The sequence below is a fragment of the Chaetura pelagica genome, unplaced genomic scaffold (assembly GCF_000747805.2).
Source record: "Chaetura pelagica isolate M959 unplaced genomic scaffold, ChaPel_1.0 scaffold178, whole genome shotgun sequence".
Classification (NCBI taxonomy): domain Eukaryota; kingdom Metazoa; phylum Chordata; class Aves; order Apodiformes; family Apodidae; genus Chaetura; species Chaetura pelagica.
Genome location: NW_009954505.1, coordinates 2,621,291 through 2,640,856, shown reverse-complemented (window position 1 = coordinate 2,640,856; position 19,566 = coordinate 2,621,291). Strand labels below are relative to the sequence as shown.

At 40.1% G+C, this 19,566-nt stretch overlaps 1 protein-coding gene across 1 annotated transcript in view; it reads right to left on the bottom strand.

Moving 5' to 3' along the window:
* The window catches only part of TBL1X (transducin (beta)-like 1X-linked), a 90,927-nt gene that overhangs the window by 29,946 nt on the left and 41,415 nt on the right, over positions 1 to 19,566 (bottom strand). Inside the window, exons 3-4 of the mRNA XM_010004645.1 lie at positions 5,747 to 5,892; positions 2,785 to 3,034 (exon numbers count right to left, since the gene is read on the bottom strand). Coding sequence (XP_010002947.1) covers positions 2,785 to 3,034; positions 5,747 to 5,892 — 396 coding nt within the window. The remainder of the gene's footprint in view (positions 1 to 2,784; positions 3,035 to 5,746; positions 5,893 to 19,566) is intronic.

Here is a 19,566-nt window from a genome sequence, read left to right as displayed (position 1 = left end):
GGCTAGATTTGTTAGTCTTAAGCGTTTTCCGAGAATTATGACGGCAGATCTTTTGGAGTTTATTTAAATAGGTGTGTTCAAGGGTGAGAATGCCAGTTCTGCAGTTCTGTGTGCATCTCCCATGTATAATCCCCATCTGCAGTTGTGCTGCACCATCTTGTTGATATCCTCCGAAAGCCTCAGACAGAAAAGTTACTGACCTCCCAAAGCAAGGGAGGCACATGGGTAAGGCAGTTGGCTGTCCTTGGATTTCTCTGCAGCTTTTCCTTGAAGCCTCCTTCTCCTCACAATTGCCAAGATCACCTCTTCACCCTGGATGACCAACTGGCACAACAGCAGCTGCCAACATATGCCAGCTGGCCACCTACTCCTCAGAGACTTTCTGTCTTCCTATTGCCACTGTTCAGTTAACTAGTCTGCCTGGTAGGCTGCTTAGCCACAGTAATGCTTTGAAATTTGATGTGTGGCAGAGTATGGGTTAACATGTATCCTACACCTCTGTGAAATTTCATGAGACAACACAGTATCATGTTCTTGTATCATGCTCCAAACACTAGATGATATTAGGTCATACAGGACTTTTCCTACTCTACATTCCAAGAAAGATCTGCAACTGTTTGTGAATATCTTTCCATTAAAAATGGCTGTGAGAATTATTATTTTTAATAAGAAAATGGCAGATTTGAGAAATCAAGGCTTACAGTGTGGTCATATATCTGAACTGATCTGCAAGGCTTTCCTTTTATTGAAATGATAGTATGTGCATTTCTTCAGATGAGAAAAACATAAGTCTAAGCAGTTCTGTACGGATAGACCAATAATCAGTTTTCTACCTTAAGAATATGGGTTTATTTGGTCCTTGGACAGGAAGACATTCCCCCAAAATAGTCACAAATCAGCTTAAGGAAAGTGTCAACAAACAAAATGTCAGCATTAGATACATTTGAAAGTGCTTTTTTTTCTGTTTGCACCCCTGCACATAAAAATTCAATTTCAAAACAAAGGGTCAGTTAGAAGTAAAACATAATCAGTCCATAGTCCAAAAATAGATTAATATTTTTAAATTTTCCAGAACCTTTTTACAATTGTTTTCTCAAATGAAAATTTTAATTTAAATAATTATAGTTTTATTAGGGGAAATTATCCTGTCTAACTGGAATTCTCTGAAGAAAAACGTGATTTGAAAACATTTTTCTCCCTGACCCACAGAGGAATCTATTTAGATCAAAGATAAGATAGAGACTGATAAAGGTATCTTATCTACACTGCAGAACAAATAAAATCTGTTATATGACTACAGTCCTGACTGTTGCCAAAGAACTGTTGGGACTTCAGACAAAACCTATCGTTCACGTTCCTCTAGAATTTCCTTGGAAGGCAATCAGGCACTAAGGTCTCCTTTCAGAAGTTAGCCAGTGCCCTAATATGGCTTGCACACAGAAACCAGAACCATTAATCATATCTGCCCAACAATGTTAGCCCAGTCGTCAAGAACCAGTTACACAAGCAGGTATGTCTGTTCCTTTTTTTACACAAGCAGGTATGTCTGTTCCTTTTTTTATATGTCTGACTTCAGATGTCCAAGGTATGAGTGCAGTTTATACTGTCACTAAAAAACGAAGGTGAACTCAGAGGTCTGGAGAACATGTTGTTCTCATAGACTAAGGAAATCTCGTGATGGTAGGACCTTCAATTAGGTATCTGCAGCGGACTGTATGACTAAGCATGTGCTATCATAGAATAGTTTGGGTTAGAAAGAACCTTAAAGATCATCTAGTCCTAACCCCCTGCATAAGCAGAGACACTTCCCACTAGACCACATTGCTCAGAGCCCCATCCAACCTTCCCTTTAACTCTTCCAGGGATGGAGCAGCCACAGCTTCTCTGAGCAACCTGTTCCAGTGTCTCACAACCCCCACAGTAAAGAATTTCTGCCTAATATCCAATCAACATCTCCCCTCTCCCAGCTTGAAACCGTTCCCCCTCATCCCATCCCTCCCTGCCTTTGTCCAAAGCCCCTCCCCAGTTTTCCTGGAGCCCCTATTAAATAAAAAGGTAAGGAACCCTTTCCTCTGTCCCTTCAAGACAGCTTGGCTGTATCCGAGCTGTCTGCTGGGATGGTCATTGGCACATGCAACTCTCTCTCCTCTGCTTGGCATTGCTGTCCAAGAATGGATAGCTGGTACAGGATCAACTGGGCCAAGAACCATGCCAAAGAGGCTATGGATGATCCTGTGCTTGGCCATGCTGTAAAATAACGGATAGCTGGTATAGGCCCAACTGTGCCAAGGACCATGCCAAGGCTATGGATGATCACAGGACAGTGCTCAAGGCCATGCTCTGGCCATGCTTCATTTACACAGACACAGCTTGTAGGTCCGAGTCTCTCAATCCATCTTTCTCCTGGCCTGGCCAAAATGACCAACTGTGGCTACAGCTTGTTTCAACTTTAAAGAAATACCTAAAAGCACCTATAAAGCTGATAGTATTAATGATGTCTAGGTAGCCTGCTTCAAGGAGAGAACATACAGCTCCACCTCTTGATATTGTCTTCGCCTTGCAGTTTTGAAGATATCTAGAGTTTTTGGATTCCGCAAGGTCAACAGTAAAACACAGCACTGTGACATGAAGTGTGATTTCCATTCAGCAGCCTTTCTAGAAACACCTTGCCCGACTCCTGAAACTATTTCCATGAGTTCCATCGCCTAGCAGACACCAAGTACAAGAATACTATTGAAACTCCAATTGCCCAGTAGTGCCATGAAGTGGCATGCGTTGGCTTACTTATTGCATGTGCCCCATTCTCCTCTCCATTCACAGTGGCTTCTCCGTTCTTTGGTGTGTTCTGCTGGGAAACAGCAGTCGTCGTTGCTCCCGCTGTCGCTGCCGTTGCTGCTGCTGCTGCTGCTGCAGTGGCTTGTTGCTGGGCTAGTTTCTCTCTGAAGGCTTGCTGCCGGGTCTGAACTACATCAGGCATCACTGCGTCTATCAGAGACAGGGATTCTATCGGCCTGCCGTCAAACACTGTGCCATCCTGCAGGGAAAATGAGCAGAAGTCAAACTGGGAGGTTAGGATCTTCACCACTGAGGTCAGCAAAGACGTACTGATATAAAGAAACAAAACTAGGTTGTGTGAAGATACTACATTTTGACTTAACCAGCAGAGCCCCATGTACTATGGACCGTCTCTCTCTCAGATCCATGACAGTGGTACACATATTCCACTTGGGAATCTGTTCAGTAAATATGCCATTTATTTTAATTTTGTGGAAAATTCAGGCATACAAAATCATTACAGATGCAAAAAATTATGATGTGGGGGAAAAAACAACAACAACAACAAAAGTCTGACTGATGATACAAAGTTTATCTTTGTTTTGTATTTGGAAAAAAAAGTCATGGCTAAAGCCATGACAGAGGCCAATAAACTTTGGTTGAATTATTTATCTTCCTGCACTTGCAGGGCCATAGGAATGAAATCAGCTGAAGAACAATGAACCTCAGCCAAAACAAGATGTATGCACAAATTTACCGGTTTCTTGCAAGGTGTTCATCAGCCCAGCACCACCAGTTGTTGCTGATGGTACAGGACTGCTTCGCAATTATTTTTTCTTTATTACGCTAATTTTATTCATAATAGTTATGGCTTTCATTTTGATTTATGTAAATTAGGCTCCAGGTTCAACAACCAGTTCAGTTGACCTTTAAGAGCTGTTTTTTAAGACTTAATACAGACTCAGGTCAACAACTGCTATATCTACTTAGCTTTGCTTCACTTTTCTATTACCTTAAATGTATGACAAAGGTTTTAGTAGCCTTCGGAAAATGCTGTTTCACTGATCTTCTGCAAACTCCCTTTAATTCTCTGAAATAATCAAGACCCAGCACTGAAAAATCTCTGTTTCAGTAGCAGCAGGTAAGGCTAGGACATGGATAAAAGAAATAGCTGGGTAATAATATTATTTTCAATATATAACAATAACTAATAAAGAAAAATAGCTGTTTGGCTGACTAGAATGCTTCTGTTGGACTAGTCATTGGATTACCCCTTGCAAAGGAGAAAAGTCATTAGAGAAGAAAAATATAAGCTTTCTCCTCAACATATTTAATGTAAATGATTCTACCAACACTTACTTGAATTCTGGCTCAAATCCTTGCTACACAATGAAAAGAATGTTTGTCAATGGATTTCTAACTTATACTTTTAACTGTAAAACTGCTCACTGGGCTATTCGCATGACTGCGTTTCACAGCTCACAAACAATAATTGTATACACGAGTCTGTGGACTCGCTGAGTACTCACCTGTAATGAGTAATTAAGTAATAAACGTAGACAAGTAACACACAGATAAGCATATATGTAGCCCTCATTGGCATTCAGACAGAACAAGAATGGCCTTTGCTTCACTGTAATATACTTAACGGTATGTATTTAAACAGAATCCAACAGTGAGAGCAACATCTTCATAGTGACAAAACATGTATTTTTCCACTACCCTTGCAACTGAGGCCAACTTTGGAGATGGATGCACAGGAGCAGATTCCACTGCTGTCACATGACCCGAGCTGATAGGTGCTGTTCATGGTTGAAAGTTTCTAGCTGTGCAGCTCCAATTTCAGGTCCAGGGTGCAATGTTAAGTAGCAGCAAATTGGGACAGATTCCTACCAATGGTTGGTTACTACAACTGCATCAAAGTGCAAAAGCACAACTTGGCATGAATGTCAAATGTCATTGTCTCAATTAAAAAATAACACACACACGAGTCTTAAATACAGTATCAGGTCATAAAAAGAAAAACACACAGAATGTTAGTGATAAAAACAAATGGGTTTCCAAACTACACATTGCAAACAACACAAGCTTTTCTCTGTTTTACATTCCTTTGTTCTTGCTCATGTTGTTCACACGCTACATTCTGCTACAGAGGAAAAAGCAATAGCTTTTAAAGTACTAATATTTGTTACAGATCTCTGTCAATTATGAATATCTATGGTAAATATTTTGTAAAGCAGTACTTGCTTATCTGTTATGCTTCATTGCCTCTAGAAGCATTATGGCTTTAAGGTTGGTAGGGCAAAAATGCTGGCTTTTCCCATATCCCCTCTTTGCATCCCCTGGCAGTTCAAGGAGAACACAGACACTTTGTGGCTGCTCATACAATCCCCAGAGAGAAACAGTGCCCCAGTCAGAGTCAGAATTTACACACAACTGTTTTGCCAAGTACATGAGAGGCTGATGCCTGGTCTGGTGAGATGCACCAAAGTCACTGAAATCAGACAGAATCTCTCCAGTAATCTCTGAAGGTTTTTGATCAGGCTCCTTACAGTTTGCAAGCAGTGCTGTCTACTAGCAGGTGACAGAGTGAAGTTTTAACATACACTACAGGCTTTTCCTGTTAAATTCTGCTGTGACCTTGAAAATGCAAGACCATAAACAGACACATTTTCCTGTTTGCTGCAAGAATCTGTGCACCTTGGATTTGTTGACTGGGGTAGCAGAAACCCTATTAATATCAATTTAAGCAGCAAATAGAAGGCCCTAATGTCACAGCTAAAATTGAAATATGTATCTATCTCAGAGCTTTTCAGGTCTCAGCTACAGATGGGGCAAAACACGAAGAACGAAATGAAACCAGATGAAGAGAAACCATGGCAATGGTTTGTGCCTCCAGGCTGTCAGGACACACTGCTTGGCAAGCCCCGGGGTGCTGGTCAGCCACGCCAGGGGTGCTGGGGTTACTTACTTCGTTGATGCTGATCTCAGCCTCCACATACTGGAGCCCCTTCTGGAGGATGGAGATGAGTGCGGCAGGTGGCACTAGTGTTCCGTTGATGTTGGACTGGCTGATGTGGCTCTCAATACCGAAGGTGAAGGCCGAGTGGGAGAAACCTGAGAGCAGGAAAAGGAAGCCATGACATGAAATGTAAATGCACCAGCCAGATACACCTTCGTGGTCTAAAAATAATTCCCCTCCGAGATCTGAGAGACGCTGCCGTGTAAGCAGAAGGACTCAGGCCGGCTGTGCGGAGCCAGGAAGGTTAACCAGAGCCATCCTGACCGCCCGGCCACCGCCCATCCCCTCCTCCCCTGCACAGACAGGGGAAGCCCTATAGAAATGGAAATGCACACGGAGAAGAATAACCAGACAACTGTGTTAACTGAAAACAACCACACAAAAGCCCAGGAATCGCCATGAGGGCAAGTCCTGCTAAAAAATGTTTCTCAAATCTTCGTTTCCCTTGCTACATTTTACTGTGGGTTGTCTGAAGATAAATACTTAAATCCATATGAGACTGCAAGTTGTATAAAATCAAGCCACAGAGGCAGCTGGCACAGGGGAGCAATTCCCTCATACCAGGGATTTCACATCATCTGCTCATTTAGTGCTGAGCACAATATGACATGCAGAGCATTGCAATTAAAACGTGAACCAACAGAAAGGCTGCTAGGCCGCTCCCGTAAACCTGTTTTCTGAACGTGAGCAGTAATAGCAGAAGTAATTAATTGGGATCTGCCCAGCAGCGGACGACAAGCCAGTGCAGTGGCCCATCCTTTACTCAGAAGTCTTTCTCTTCCCTATTTCATTTTTGTCGTTGTCCTAGAAATAAGGGTTAATGCAAGCGATGGCACTGAAAATTAAAGAATTTTGTTGGACACATTTTAAAGAAAGAGCTGTGCCTTAAATGCTGGCTGAAGCTGCTGAAAACTGTTGCTCGGTATGAAGGCGAGTGCTGCAGAGTGACTGTACATAGGGGCAGATGTGGGAGGGGGAAGGGGGAACAGGATGTAGATATAACTGTAGGAACCTATTTATCACCACACTGTCTCCAGAGCATTAATCTAACATTAAAAGCCTTGGGGAAAACACCCATGCACTGTCTCAAACAGGAAGAGCCCTTCTCAGTCTCCACTGACTAGACCAGAAAGAAGAAAAAAAACAAAAAAGAAAAAAAAAGAAAGCAGCTCTCAAATGAAAATACTTCTGTTATATATAGCTGTGCCTCTTCCCCTTGTCAACAGTAGTTTCATTTATAGTTTTGTCCGTTAAGGGATTTCCCCCCTATCACTGCAATGTCCAATTGTGTGGGGGCTGGAGGATGGGATTTTGGGCTCGCTCCACAGTAATGCTTTCCTTCTTTCACTCAAATTATTTTCAAGATGCTTTTTGCAGCTAGCTCAGTTATTACTGTAGATAGATAGCAAAAACAAGCTGAGAAACAGAATGCCTCCCACATTTGAAACAAAGATATATATTTCTCTGCGATCCTCTCCCACTACACACTTTATTTTGCCACTTTTTTTCTCCTCTTCCTGGTAACAACCTCCATCCTTTCACTTCCTGACCCTACGTTCCTTTCCTGGCACTGTCCCAGTTTCGGGGGATGCTTTGGACACTTCTTACGAAGTGGCAGGCCCACTCAGGAGCAGAATTACATAGGATTACAAGGCATAAAAATAAAGCGCGGAAAAAAACCCACGACACCTGAAAAACTGCAGCATTATTTCTTTAATTCCTGGTCCAATTCTTATCCTGTATTTGCTCTTTAAGCCCTGGTCTAGTTTATGAGCTGCTGGGCCTCCTGCTGCATCCAAATTAGACTGGAAGATCTGCAGAGCAATGTTTTTCCCTTGTTATTAGTTTTGTAGGACATCTAAACACATTACTGGGCACCGCAGTGAGGAAGAAATCAAGCTCTGAGCATAAACAGCCTGCATCTGAGAGATCTAGGGCTTGATCACCCAACACTGAAATCTCTAGGTATATATAAATACATGACATGCAACTAACCGGAATTAAGAGAATTAGATTCTACTTAATTTACATTTACGTGTATTTAAATTAATCAACCACAACAGTAACAATACTTTCTTGAAAAGGAATGGACTTTTAAATGCATGATGGAAAAAATCAGCAAACCTACTTAAGAAAGGAGAAGAATGGGAAAATTAAGCTGTTTTCCAGAAGTACTTAAGTTGACTGCTAAAAAAGCAGCAGCTAGTTTGTGAGTTGGCAGCTTGGAGAATGGTAACTTGGTCTCTGATTCAATCAAAAGGTGGATGGCATAAAACCAGCAACCAATACACATCAACAGCAAATGTAAAAAAAGCAGAAAATCATTACTATGTATCTACAGTAGGCTTAATTTTAACTATGACTTTGTACTGCATTTTACATATACATGCATTCAGTATCTTGCAGACTCGTTAGTTGGCTGCTAGTGTGCCCCAAAAAGCAACACACCTCACCTGGCTGCATGTGAGAGAAGGAACTGATTCTCAGCACAAAACCCCAGCTGCATTATTGCAATGAATCTTGTTATTTTACTGTTTTGCTCACAGAGCAAAATTGTCAAGAGGTGGACCAGACCTCTAGAGATCATCTAGTCCAACTCCCCAGCTAAAGCAGGATCCCCTGGAGCACATTACTCAGGACTGCATCCAGGTGGGTCTTGAATACCTCCAGAGAAGGAGACTCCACAACCTCCCTGGGCAGCCTGTTCCAGCATCTGTCACCCTCACAGTAAAGAAGCTCCTTCTGATTTTTAAGTGAACTTCCCATGTTACGGGTTGTGCCTGTTGCCCCTTGTTCTCACTAGGAACTCCTGAAAAGAGACTGGCTCCATGCTCTTTGCACCCACCTTTCAGATACTTATAGGCATTCATAACATATCCCCTCAGCCTTCTCTTCTCCAGGCTAAAGTGTCCCAGCTCTCTCAGCCTTTCCTCACAAGGGAGATGCTCCAATCCCCTAATCATCTTTGTTGCTCTCTGCTGGACTCTACTCCAGTAATTTCCCATCTCTCTTGAACGGGTGCTAAAGAAACCATTACTAAAGCACACGTTAGATGACAAAACACAACACTCCTGGCTATTTTGTTGCTGAAGAGAACCCCACTCACACATTTCCAGCAGCTGTAACAAACTCTTCTAAAATCTTATCTGATAAGGCTCAAATACGGAAAATCAACACAGTGACACTACTTAAGTGCATGCTGCTGGACACTGTGTTCCTCATCCCTCTTGGAAAAATCCTCCCATAGGATTGTTATTAAAATAAAAACAAACACAACAGAAACAACTCAGCCAGACCACCGACCGATAGCTAATTACCTCCTGATTTCTTGTACTACTGTAGCATTTATATAAAGCTCATATGGAAGTAGACTGGTTTTAAAAGTAACACACAGAGCTAATGAAATCCTGAATGAAGCTGTACCCATGTCAGGTTTCTGATAACGCTGAAATTTCATTGGAGCTTTGCTTTTATAGTTACCAGATGTCACCAGTTCTCCTGGGGGCTCTGCATGTGAGAACATTGAATTATATAGCAATGTTGCAGCTCTACAGTTCAGTCATACAAAGAGGTGATTTCTATTAAACAAAGGCAAGTTGTTTTAAATATTAACTTGTGTTACAAATGTTAACTTGGCCTTCCTTCCAAGTTCATGAAACCACACTGGGGAATGCAGAGCCAAGACATGAGCATCACCCCCCAGCCCGCAGTGACTCTGCGGAGGCTGTCAAGACAGTTGGGGAGTGACAGCAGAGACAGAAGGTGCTCTTCAAGTGGCGATGTGAAGAAAGGATGTGGTAGGGATGACATGAAATTACAATAGTCCCAAACTCAAAACGCTGCAGTAGCAGTTAAATGAAAGTTGAAAATCTGTGTCCATATGCCTTATTCCTCACAAATCCTGTAATTTCTGTGACTGTAATGATCACTCTATAAAACAGTAACTTCTATTCAAATAGCACCAATAGATGAAATCTTATTGTAGTAAACCCTTTAAGGACACATGCAATGAGACTATGAGCTTTTAAGGTTACAGACATGAACACAGGGGGCCAAGGGGGAGAGAGAGCATAACCACACACTGAACTGGTTTCAAATCAGTGAACCAGTCAGTCACTTGTGCTGTGACATGATCAGTGCCCTAAATGGAATCTTTCAGCAGACTTGAAAGAATCACTTCCAGGATTTTTCTACCTCAAAATGATGGAAAAACACAAGCCATCAAACTATGTATAATCTGTAAATACATTATCAGACATGAAAAAAAAATAAAAATCATAGAATGGTTTGGGTGGGAAGGGACCTTTAAAACTATCTTGTTTTAAATCACCTTAAAGGGAGCTGACCTATCAACTGTGGAATAGTCTTGAACGAGTTTACAGAATAGAAAAGCATAGAGGAAATAATTAATGCAGAAAAAAATGACTTAAAGTACAACCTCCCCACCAAATTATTATACAAATCTTTTTTAACTGAGTGAAATTTCTCACTGAGAGATTCCTTACTTGTTTGTACTGACAGTGGTAACAGGGCCTGGTTCTGAGCTGTATTTTTTCCCACACCAAGGTGTCTGTATATACTCTCAGTGGTACATATACAGCCACTCGGGAATTCTTGCCCTAGGCAGTGCCAAAAAATGCATATGTAGGGCTGTGTTTTGTAAAATTTCACTGATGGATTTTGTTGTAACTGCCGAAATGGAGATGCTCATGATTTTCTTCCCTTGGCTGCTCCTTTTTCAGTTAAAAATGGCCTCCCCTTAAAACAAAATTTGTCATCAGTCATAAAAAGACTAGGTTTTACTTAATGAACATAATGCTCTGCTTTGTGTACTCGTCTGATCTGCAGACTATGTCGTTTTAATTGTTTGTAGTATGTCTGGCTCATAGCAGAAATGCCTGTCAATTGTATGCACAGGAAAGGACATCAGGCAGCCACACAGCCCAGGGAATGCCTTTTCTTCTCCAGCAATGTGTCTCACCTCTTCTGGGAGCATAGAATTCTTCCTTTTAGGCATACAACTGGGTTGCTGCTGCGTATTCCCTGCACTAGCTTCACCTGGCAATCACAGATCCAGCTAACTGGCATTTGCTTAGTGCTCCTTTCATTTCCTGATCCTTTTAGCACCATAAAAAGCAACCTTGTTTAAACTGCAATCTTAAATTGGAGCAGCTACAGCACCTTCTGCCATGCTTGCACAGGTGAAGGGAATGACAAAGAGAGGTTTGTGGAAGCAATGACCTCGGAAGAGTTTCAATCTTTGCTGGTTACTCAGGAGTTACCTTAGGGATGCCCTGATTAGCAACAGTTAAGAGATCTGATGAACACTGCATAGGTTTTCTGTTTGTGAACCAACTGAACTTAGTTTTCTCTGGCAAATCTAACTAGTACACCATTGTAGTACTTTTTAAAAAATAGATGTGTCTAAGTTATTTGCAAATTACTAAGTTTAATAATTCATACTGTAAGATTCTTCTCTGAAACATTTGTTACTGTAGAATGACACAGAGAATAAAGAATTAGGAACATCAAATTGCCTTTTAGATGTCAGGCATCTGTATGACGAACATCCTCTGTCCCAACACTGACCACAAGTAACAGCTCATTCCTACCCATCTTCCTCTAACAGCCTTTGTGGCTGTCCTCTGTCCTGGAAAGTAGTGGGGTTTCATATAGAGCTCTGACATTGTTTCCTTTAAAAAAGTGTCCTATTCCTTTAAGCAGTCCAGATTGATGTTTCCAAATCCAGGGACCTTAGGTTCAATTTTGGGAAATCACTAAATCTGTGATGTTATTACCTTAATAGAAAGAGAAAAAAAATAGTAAACGAGGAGTCATAAACGATATGGCAACGCCTTCTTTTTTTTCCCTGGTAACAATTTAACTGTCTGCAGGTGGAAATGATCAACACTTCTTTCATTGTTTTCCCTGACATTGTGTTGTCTTTCCTGTTGGAAATTCCCAATACTAGCTCTTCCAATCCTCATCTCTGAAGTAACATGCTGTTCTCTTTGAAAGTATTTGGCAGATATAAGATACAAAAATGAGAAAGATTTTAGAAATTATTAAAACTTCTGGCTTGGTAGAACGAACCTGCAATTGCTATAATGGGATCTACTGGCAATCTCCTTTTTTTGGCTGCATGACTGCCTGTTTTCTTAAGGCAGTATTGTACCTGGCATTACTGCTGAGACATTGACTGATGCAAAATTCATGCAAGAATGGAAGGCACTGAAGAGCTGACTGTAGCTACACAGGCTACAGGGGAAAAAAAATCTGTTGTAAGGGGATAAAAGAAAGTAATTTTTATGACCATAACTGGGTATATATGGGCAAAAATCCTGGGAGATTTCAACACGTCACGTAGAAACATTGAACAGAGTAATGAATCAAAAGAAAATCACACACAGGAGGAAAAGATGTCCTCACACAGTCCCATCGGCAGCTTTACCATGTTACCAAACACAAGTAACGCCAAAGCTGCCCGCACAGATGCTTGCCAAAGAAACCAGATGCATCCCATGGAAAAACATCTTCCCAAGTTTGACGTCTGGGTCTTGGGAGTGCCATCTAAGCAGGAAGGCAAGAAGGGAAGAGTGGTGCAATGTGGTGATCTGAAATAAATTTAGAGTCCTACCACTGCAGTTTACCACAATTCCACTAAGTCGTGAAATACGACTGTGAACAAAATCTCCTCCAAATACTAGTGATGTACAAACAGCACAGTTAACACTAAATTAAGACTTTAAGGTCTAGATTTACCAGCATAGAGAAATGAGATGTGTATTTGAATGCAACTTCTGGCTGCAAAACCAGAAGCAAACAGTTTAACTTAGAGCAACTGTATTTTCTTAATACTTAGTCTAACACACTCTGATCTAGTTCCTGAGGTAAATGACATAATTTCTTGCCCATTGTCCAAGAGAATACAATTATGTTCTTCACCATACTTGGCATTTTGAAATCCAGTACTTTTCCTGTGATGCGCTGATTGAGAACTGAGAACAAAACACGGACCTTTCCTTGCTTCTTCTTAGATTTCTGTGCAAACGTTATTATGTATCCATAAAAACATAATCAGAAAAATCCAGTGTACATATGCAGAGTCTTCACAAAAAGGACACTGGTTTCTCCAAAATACATCTGGCTGCATTTACAAGTGTCTGGTGCCTCAAGCCACTGGTAAGATTGTACAAACAGTTAGAGGAAAGAAAAAAAAAAAAAAGTTGAGCAAAAATCTTACACATCATATTTATTATTCACAGCAGACTGAGATCCTTCTCCTAGGTGAGCTTTTTCCTTCCCAGTAATACATCCTAGAATGCCTCTCTGGTTTTGGCAGTGCCTACTTATTTTTGAAGACTTACCTTAGCAACTACATAAAGGGCTTAACAAGGACACACATTAGCAATTTAAAATAGAGAACTGCAGTTGAAATATATTTTTAGAAAAATCAGCTGAACAACAGGGCTTGTACATTTGTTTTAATATCAGGATCGCTGAGTGATTAAAATTATTTCCAGAACCTTGGGAAATGCGTCCTGTATTACAAGCTCTTTCATAGTCCCTGGGAAATATAAAGAAAGGATCCCTAAGTGTAGCTTGTGTCAGTTGCCAGAATTACAGTGCGACTGGTTACCCAAAGTTTTGTAGAAGCAATTATTCACTATTATTAAGCGTTAACACCCTTTTTTCTTGGATATCTGACCTGTTCACCTTCTGCCAAGAATTCAGAGTAAAAGTCTGCTAGCCAAAATGATTTTATTATATGCCAAAGAATGTTTTTTGGCAGGGCTTTTTCATGCAGGAAAATATGTTGGAAAAGATTAATACAACTTGGAAATGATCTTTTGATGAGCAGTACTTGGCATTCATTGTTTAAGCCCTTCTCAAGGGCTGCAAATAAATAAAAAGAGAAATACAATACAGACAGAAAACAGAACATGAGCAATGGAAAGAGGAACTTAAAAAAATATTTTGAAAACGAGGTCTGAAAGAATCCCCTTTTTCACTCACTCTGTGTAAACTAGACTGACAATTGTGAATAAATGTCAACACAGATCTAGCACTTTAATGTAACTGCAGTCAAGGTTTGAAATAACTTAAAAGGCCATGGCAAGAATAAAAAAACCAAAACATTTTCCTTCTAAATTAATGGGATGCTGCTATCTTTTAGCCCTGTCCATGCAACCAAACATCCAAAAAGACATGTATGCTTCAGGGGACTGACATGATGGGGAGGGATTTTTTATATGGGCATGTAATTAGACAAGGGGTAATGGCTTTAAACAGGGGGAGAGTAGATTTAGACTAGACATTAGGAAGACATTCTTTAGTGCGAGGGTGGTGAGACACTGGAACAAGTTGCCCAGGGAAGTTGTGGGTGTTCCCTCTGTGGAAGTGTTCAAGACCAGCCTCGACGGGGCTTGGAGCAATCTGGTGTAGTGGGAAGTGTCCCTGCCCATGCAGGGGGCTGGACCTAGATGATCTTTAAGGGCCCTTCCAACCCAAACCATTCTGTGATTCTATCATATGATTCTCTGATTCTTTTAGGGATTACATTTACAGAGGGACTTTCACAGTCATACATACTTCACAAAGTATTTCCACAAGCTGTTCCATCAGTTCTAATATACACCTGTAAGTGGTGACAAGAAGGACAGCACAGCTGACACTCAGTGGGCTTCATCCAGGGCATTTGTCCTGGCCTTCAAGGAACTTCAACACCAGCATGATTTCTGCTGACTACAGAGAGAGTCCTATTGCAGCTGTGCTGGGTAGGTGTGAGGAGGGATGATTTGTAACTGCCAGAGCTGCACAGGCAGAAAGTCCCCAGCATGCAGGTTATTGGCAAAACTTGCAAAGCTGCAAGACACAGTTTCTTACACTGGGCCTGGAGAACCAGAAGGAAAAGCAGTACATTGACAAACGCGTAGCACTTCATGGGTTTTACTAGCAAAGACATCTTGACCTATAAATATCTACCTTCCACCCAATGTCCTATTTTCTTAAAACTCCTATAATACTGCATTTATGCAAGCTTTAAAAAACAGGACATGAAGTGATCAGAGCCCAAATCTATGCTATGGAATAAATTTGAAAAGGTGTAACTGTTTATGGTTTTGTAGCTTTAAAATCACCATGTTTACTCAGTGTCTGAGATCCAACACTGAATGGCAATTTTCATGCCAAAGAAAAATTAAAGAAGCCAACTTTGAAAAACTGTGTAGAGACCTAGGAGAAAATACCAAGTAAGTAGGGTTTTGCAATTGGCAAAAGAACATGTATTTTTTTCCTTCACAGGAACTTAGAAAATTCTGCACCAAGTATTGCTTTTCTTACATGGCATTTATATTGCAACAGGAGTAAAAGACACAGAAAGACTTTTTCAAACGGATCTCTTGAACTGCACCACAAAACATCTGAAACTATTTTTTACATGTATGTATATAAATTAAGATATCTGGTCACAAAACCCAAGTCTGTGCACATAAATATGGCCTTCATACAGCTTATTACATTCCATTGAAAATATAACAAGAAAAAAGTATGAAAAAACCAATAGCTTCTATAGCTGTAAAAATATTCTTTCCTCTCCATTGAGGAATTTGTATTTTGGGAAGCCAACCATCAAGTGGTTGGTACATATTCACTGTTCTACAAAAAAAAGTGCACAATGTAGTTTTGACTCACATCATTTCACACTATTTAGAGGTGCTGTAGAAACTAATTTGCTTATCTTTAAAGGAAACTAGGAAAAGTATTTACCTTTAACCTATCTGCTTCATCCTCCCCAAGATTTATAACTTTAGTAAGTTTTTTTAAAAAATGGGTTTGGAGCTGCAGCCCAATAAAGCTTGTTGTCTTCTAATGCTGACCCTGATTTTCTCAAAATGTACTTAGTATTCGCAAGGAGAATAAACAATTACTAGCAGAGAGAAACTGTGCATAATAATACAGTTCTTATTTGAGAATGGATTTGTCTTTTCAGCAGTCACTCATCCTACAATGATGAAGCATAATTTCAAATTCAGAGGCAATCTCACTCTGGATTCACAACCACTTCCTCCTTAATTAAAAAGAAATACAGAAAGCAGGGGAGAGATTTAAAAAAAAAAAAAAAAAAAAAAGGAGCAGCATAAATCCCCTTATATAGTCATTTGATACTACACTATTTCTACTACATATATGTTATGCTGAGAGGGGTAATATATATTATGTTACATTATATGCGATATATTCAGTCAGAGATTGTTTCTTGTTAGACAGGAATTGTCATTCTGGGGTGACTTTTAGGAAACACTTATATTTAAACCAAAACATTTTTGGGTCAAATTTCTCAAGTGTTTTTATCCATGAGTCACTTTAACACATATTCCACTCCTAAAACAGCACTTTGGATTTATTTATCTTAAATAATTCAGGAAAGGTAAAAAATATTCGTTCTATATCCAACTTCCAGTATAATAGAGATTTGGATCATAAGCTTAAGTAATTTTATTCTAATTGCGTAGTAAAGAGGATAACACATCATATAAATAGGGCTGCATGCCCACAAATCAGATCTGTGCTAAACCATGAGAATTAGAAATGGATTTTCTATTGCTCCAAAGCCTAGCCATTCTACAGCTGAAAAGGTGAAAAAACCCTGCCTTCAGTCTTTCCTGAATAATACAGTTAGCATCTTGTTCATACTGCAATTAGATATATATATTCATATATATATATTTACTTATAAATTCACCAGTAGACTGTAGAAAGATAATAAAATAATGAAAGATAGAGTTCAGCAGTGTCCCAGCACACCTGTAACAGTCTGTCCTCAGAGGATTTAAATGCATTTTAAGACTTACACCTTTTACCATCAGCTGTAAGGTACTGGACATAGTATTAACAAGGCACAACAATTTTAAAGCCAGGTTTAAACAACCAGTTTTTATATATTTCCCTAAAAGTGTATTGTTTTATTTACTCTGTAATACCTGTTCAGCACCCAGTTCCACTAGCACAAAAGTAAATGTGCAAATAGAGGCTAAGCAAAAAAAACAAGCATCTTTGTACCAGTTCAGCCGAGTTTGATCTATGAACGACAGTTCCTCTACACTGCAGGCAGAAAAGATGCAGCCCAAGAGTCAGTGATAACCTGTATGTATCCACAAATAATGCAGTCATAAGCTGTTACTGAAACAGCACTAAAATGAGTGTTTTAACTTTGGCTGGTAGGATGTCATTTCAAGGGTGTATATTTCCCTCAGTAAACAAAAGGTCTCCATCCCTACTATTAGAGCACAGCTATGTACATACCTAAGCTTCAAGAGCATTCCAGTGACTATTGTGTTAACTGCATCCTTATGTATAGGTTCTTTAGAAGATCTTGTGGCCCCCCAGCTTGACCAGGAGGCTGGACTAGTTGAACGTGAGCCAGCAATGTGCCCTTGCAGCAAGGAAGGCCAAAGGGATCCTGAGCTGTGCTAGGAAAAGCATTGCCAGCAGGTCAAAAGAGGGATTCCTTGCCCTTTAGTTGGCTGTAGTCAGACACATCTGAAGTAGAGTGTGACCAGTTATGGGCTCCCCAGTACAGGTGATTCAGGGTCATAGTGGAGAGAATGCGGCGGAAAGACCATGATCAGTGGACTGAAGCAGCTGGCACACAATGAGAGGCTGGAAGAGTTGACTGTGGTGCAAAGAGGATGGAGCCAGGCTCTTCCCACTGGTGCCCAGTGACAGGACCAGAAGCAATGGCACAGACTAAAACACACAGGCAATTCCACTGAAACAAAACAAAATACTTCTTGACCGTGAGGGTAACTGAGAATTGACACAGGCTACCCAAGGAATTTGTGGACTCTCCATACTTGGCAGCTACTAAAAACCCAACTGGGCACAGCTGTAAGCAAGGGGAGTTAGACTAGATGATCTCCAAAGGTCCCTGCCAACCCAAACTATTCTCTGGTTCCATCATAACCTGAGATCTAGCCTGAACTCTCCTATGATCCTAATAAGCCAAACTGTAAGAAAATAAAAAGAGCAAATTAAAAATCACTATCTGCTGACTCTACCATCAGTACACACTATTAGTTTTACTGTCACACTGGACAAGTGTCTTTAGTGACCAAGTGATTCATTCTTCTGTGAATTATTCTTCAAGGTGTAGATTTTATTAATTTAAGCAAAACCCACACCCTGTACATTTCCCTAGCAGCAGCCTTCCCACGCCAAGGAAGCAATTACCTTTGAAGCAAATTTAGCTGACTGATATATGCCAGTATTTTATGCCATGCTTCATCTGTATTATTCTCAACATGTCTCCTTTCATCTGTGACTCAGGAACTCTGTGCTATACACAGCTGTTCAAAATACTCTAAAATATATTTCACGCACAAAAAAAGTATGGACTTCAGAGGAAAAGTACATAGGCTTATGTAAGTCCAGACCACTGCATAAGGCACAAATTGAAAAAAACAGATTATTGATCTTCAGTCATTCCCTATTGCCTGAGAACTTAGCCCAGCAAATGGTGATATTCACCTTTTGTATAAAATTTCTTTGATAAAAAAGAGAATGAGTCATAAAGAAGGCATTAGAACAATTGTAATTTACTACTATTCCATCTAATAGTACCTAGCTGTATGAGATCACAATTATGTAATCCCAAAAGCTTAAGAATATTTGTATTTTGGATTCCCTCATAATTTCCAAAGGTGGAATCAGAGTAAGATGCCCTGGATGTGGTTAACAGGAAAGGCCCAAGTCTGCATAATCCTAACTTTACAAGTTATTTTCTGCTGTGATTCATAGGAATGCTTCATGGTCTTCTGTGCCCTTGAGCCTACACTTAAAACCTGAGAGAAAAATCTTATCTTTTAGGAAACCAAGGAAAATTTGTCAACTGTGAACCAAACAGACAAACATGCTGCTGTGATCCTGAATCTACAGATGGAAAAACACTGTTATTAGCTGCCTTAATTTCTATGGTTGGGAAGACAACAAATAACAATTCCAAAGTATAATGGTAAACAGTCCAAGTCAGCAGCTAAAAATTTTATTGACATATTTTTAGCAAGAATATCCAACTAGTTTTTATTTTCTTGGAGATGGTACTGATTATACACTGAGAAACAGTTTATCAAGTTTATGTCATAAAACATGGAAAAATTCAAACTGAACAAAAAATGTAGGAGTGAAAATGGAAACTGTTACACAACCTCAACTCTAACAAGTCATTGCCAGACATCCATTACAATAAACACACTACTAGAGAGGAGTATATGCTGCAGACAGCTGGGAAGCTGATTTTCAGATAAGAATTCTATACTGCAACATGCATGTGGGTGCTAGAAGAAGAACACAATTAAATCGATTAATGCATCAAAAATACCAAATCTGAAAAAGCTTTAAGAACTGAATGTAAGTGTTGAGCTGAGTAGGTAATTTACTGTAGCATTGGGACCCGTGATAGGATTTGTCACTCATGGCAGATGGCAGCACATTTTAGGTTAAAAGGTATGTGAGAGATTTGAATTCCTTTGGTTTTGCCATCCCCACACCACTCCTTTTCAATTTTCCTTGGAATCCTTATTACTCCCATTGCACAGTACTTCTCTGACCTTCCTTCCAGAAGACATATAATTTTGGGTAGACAAATCAAAACCAGAAAACTCTATATTCTGAATTCTATACAGCGTTGCAGAAACACAGTTTTTTACTGAAGAAAATCAACTAAAGGACTATGTCAGCAGTGAAGGTGGCTGCTAGCAAAAGTATGCTTC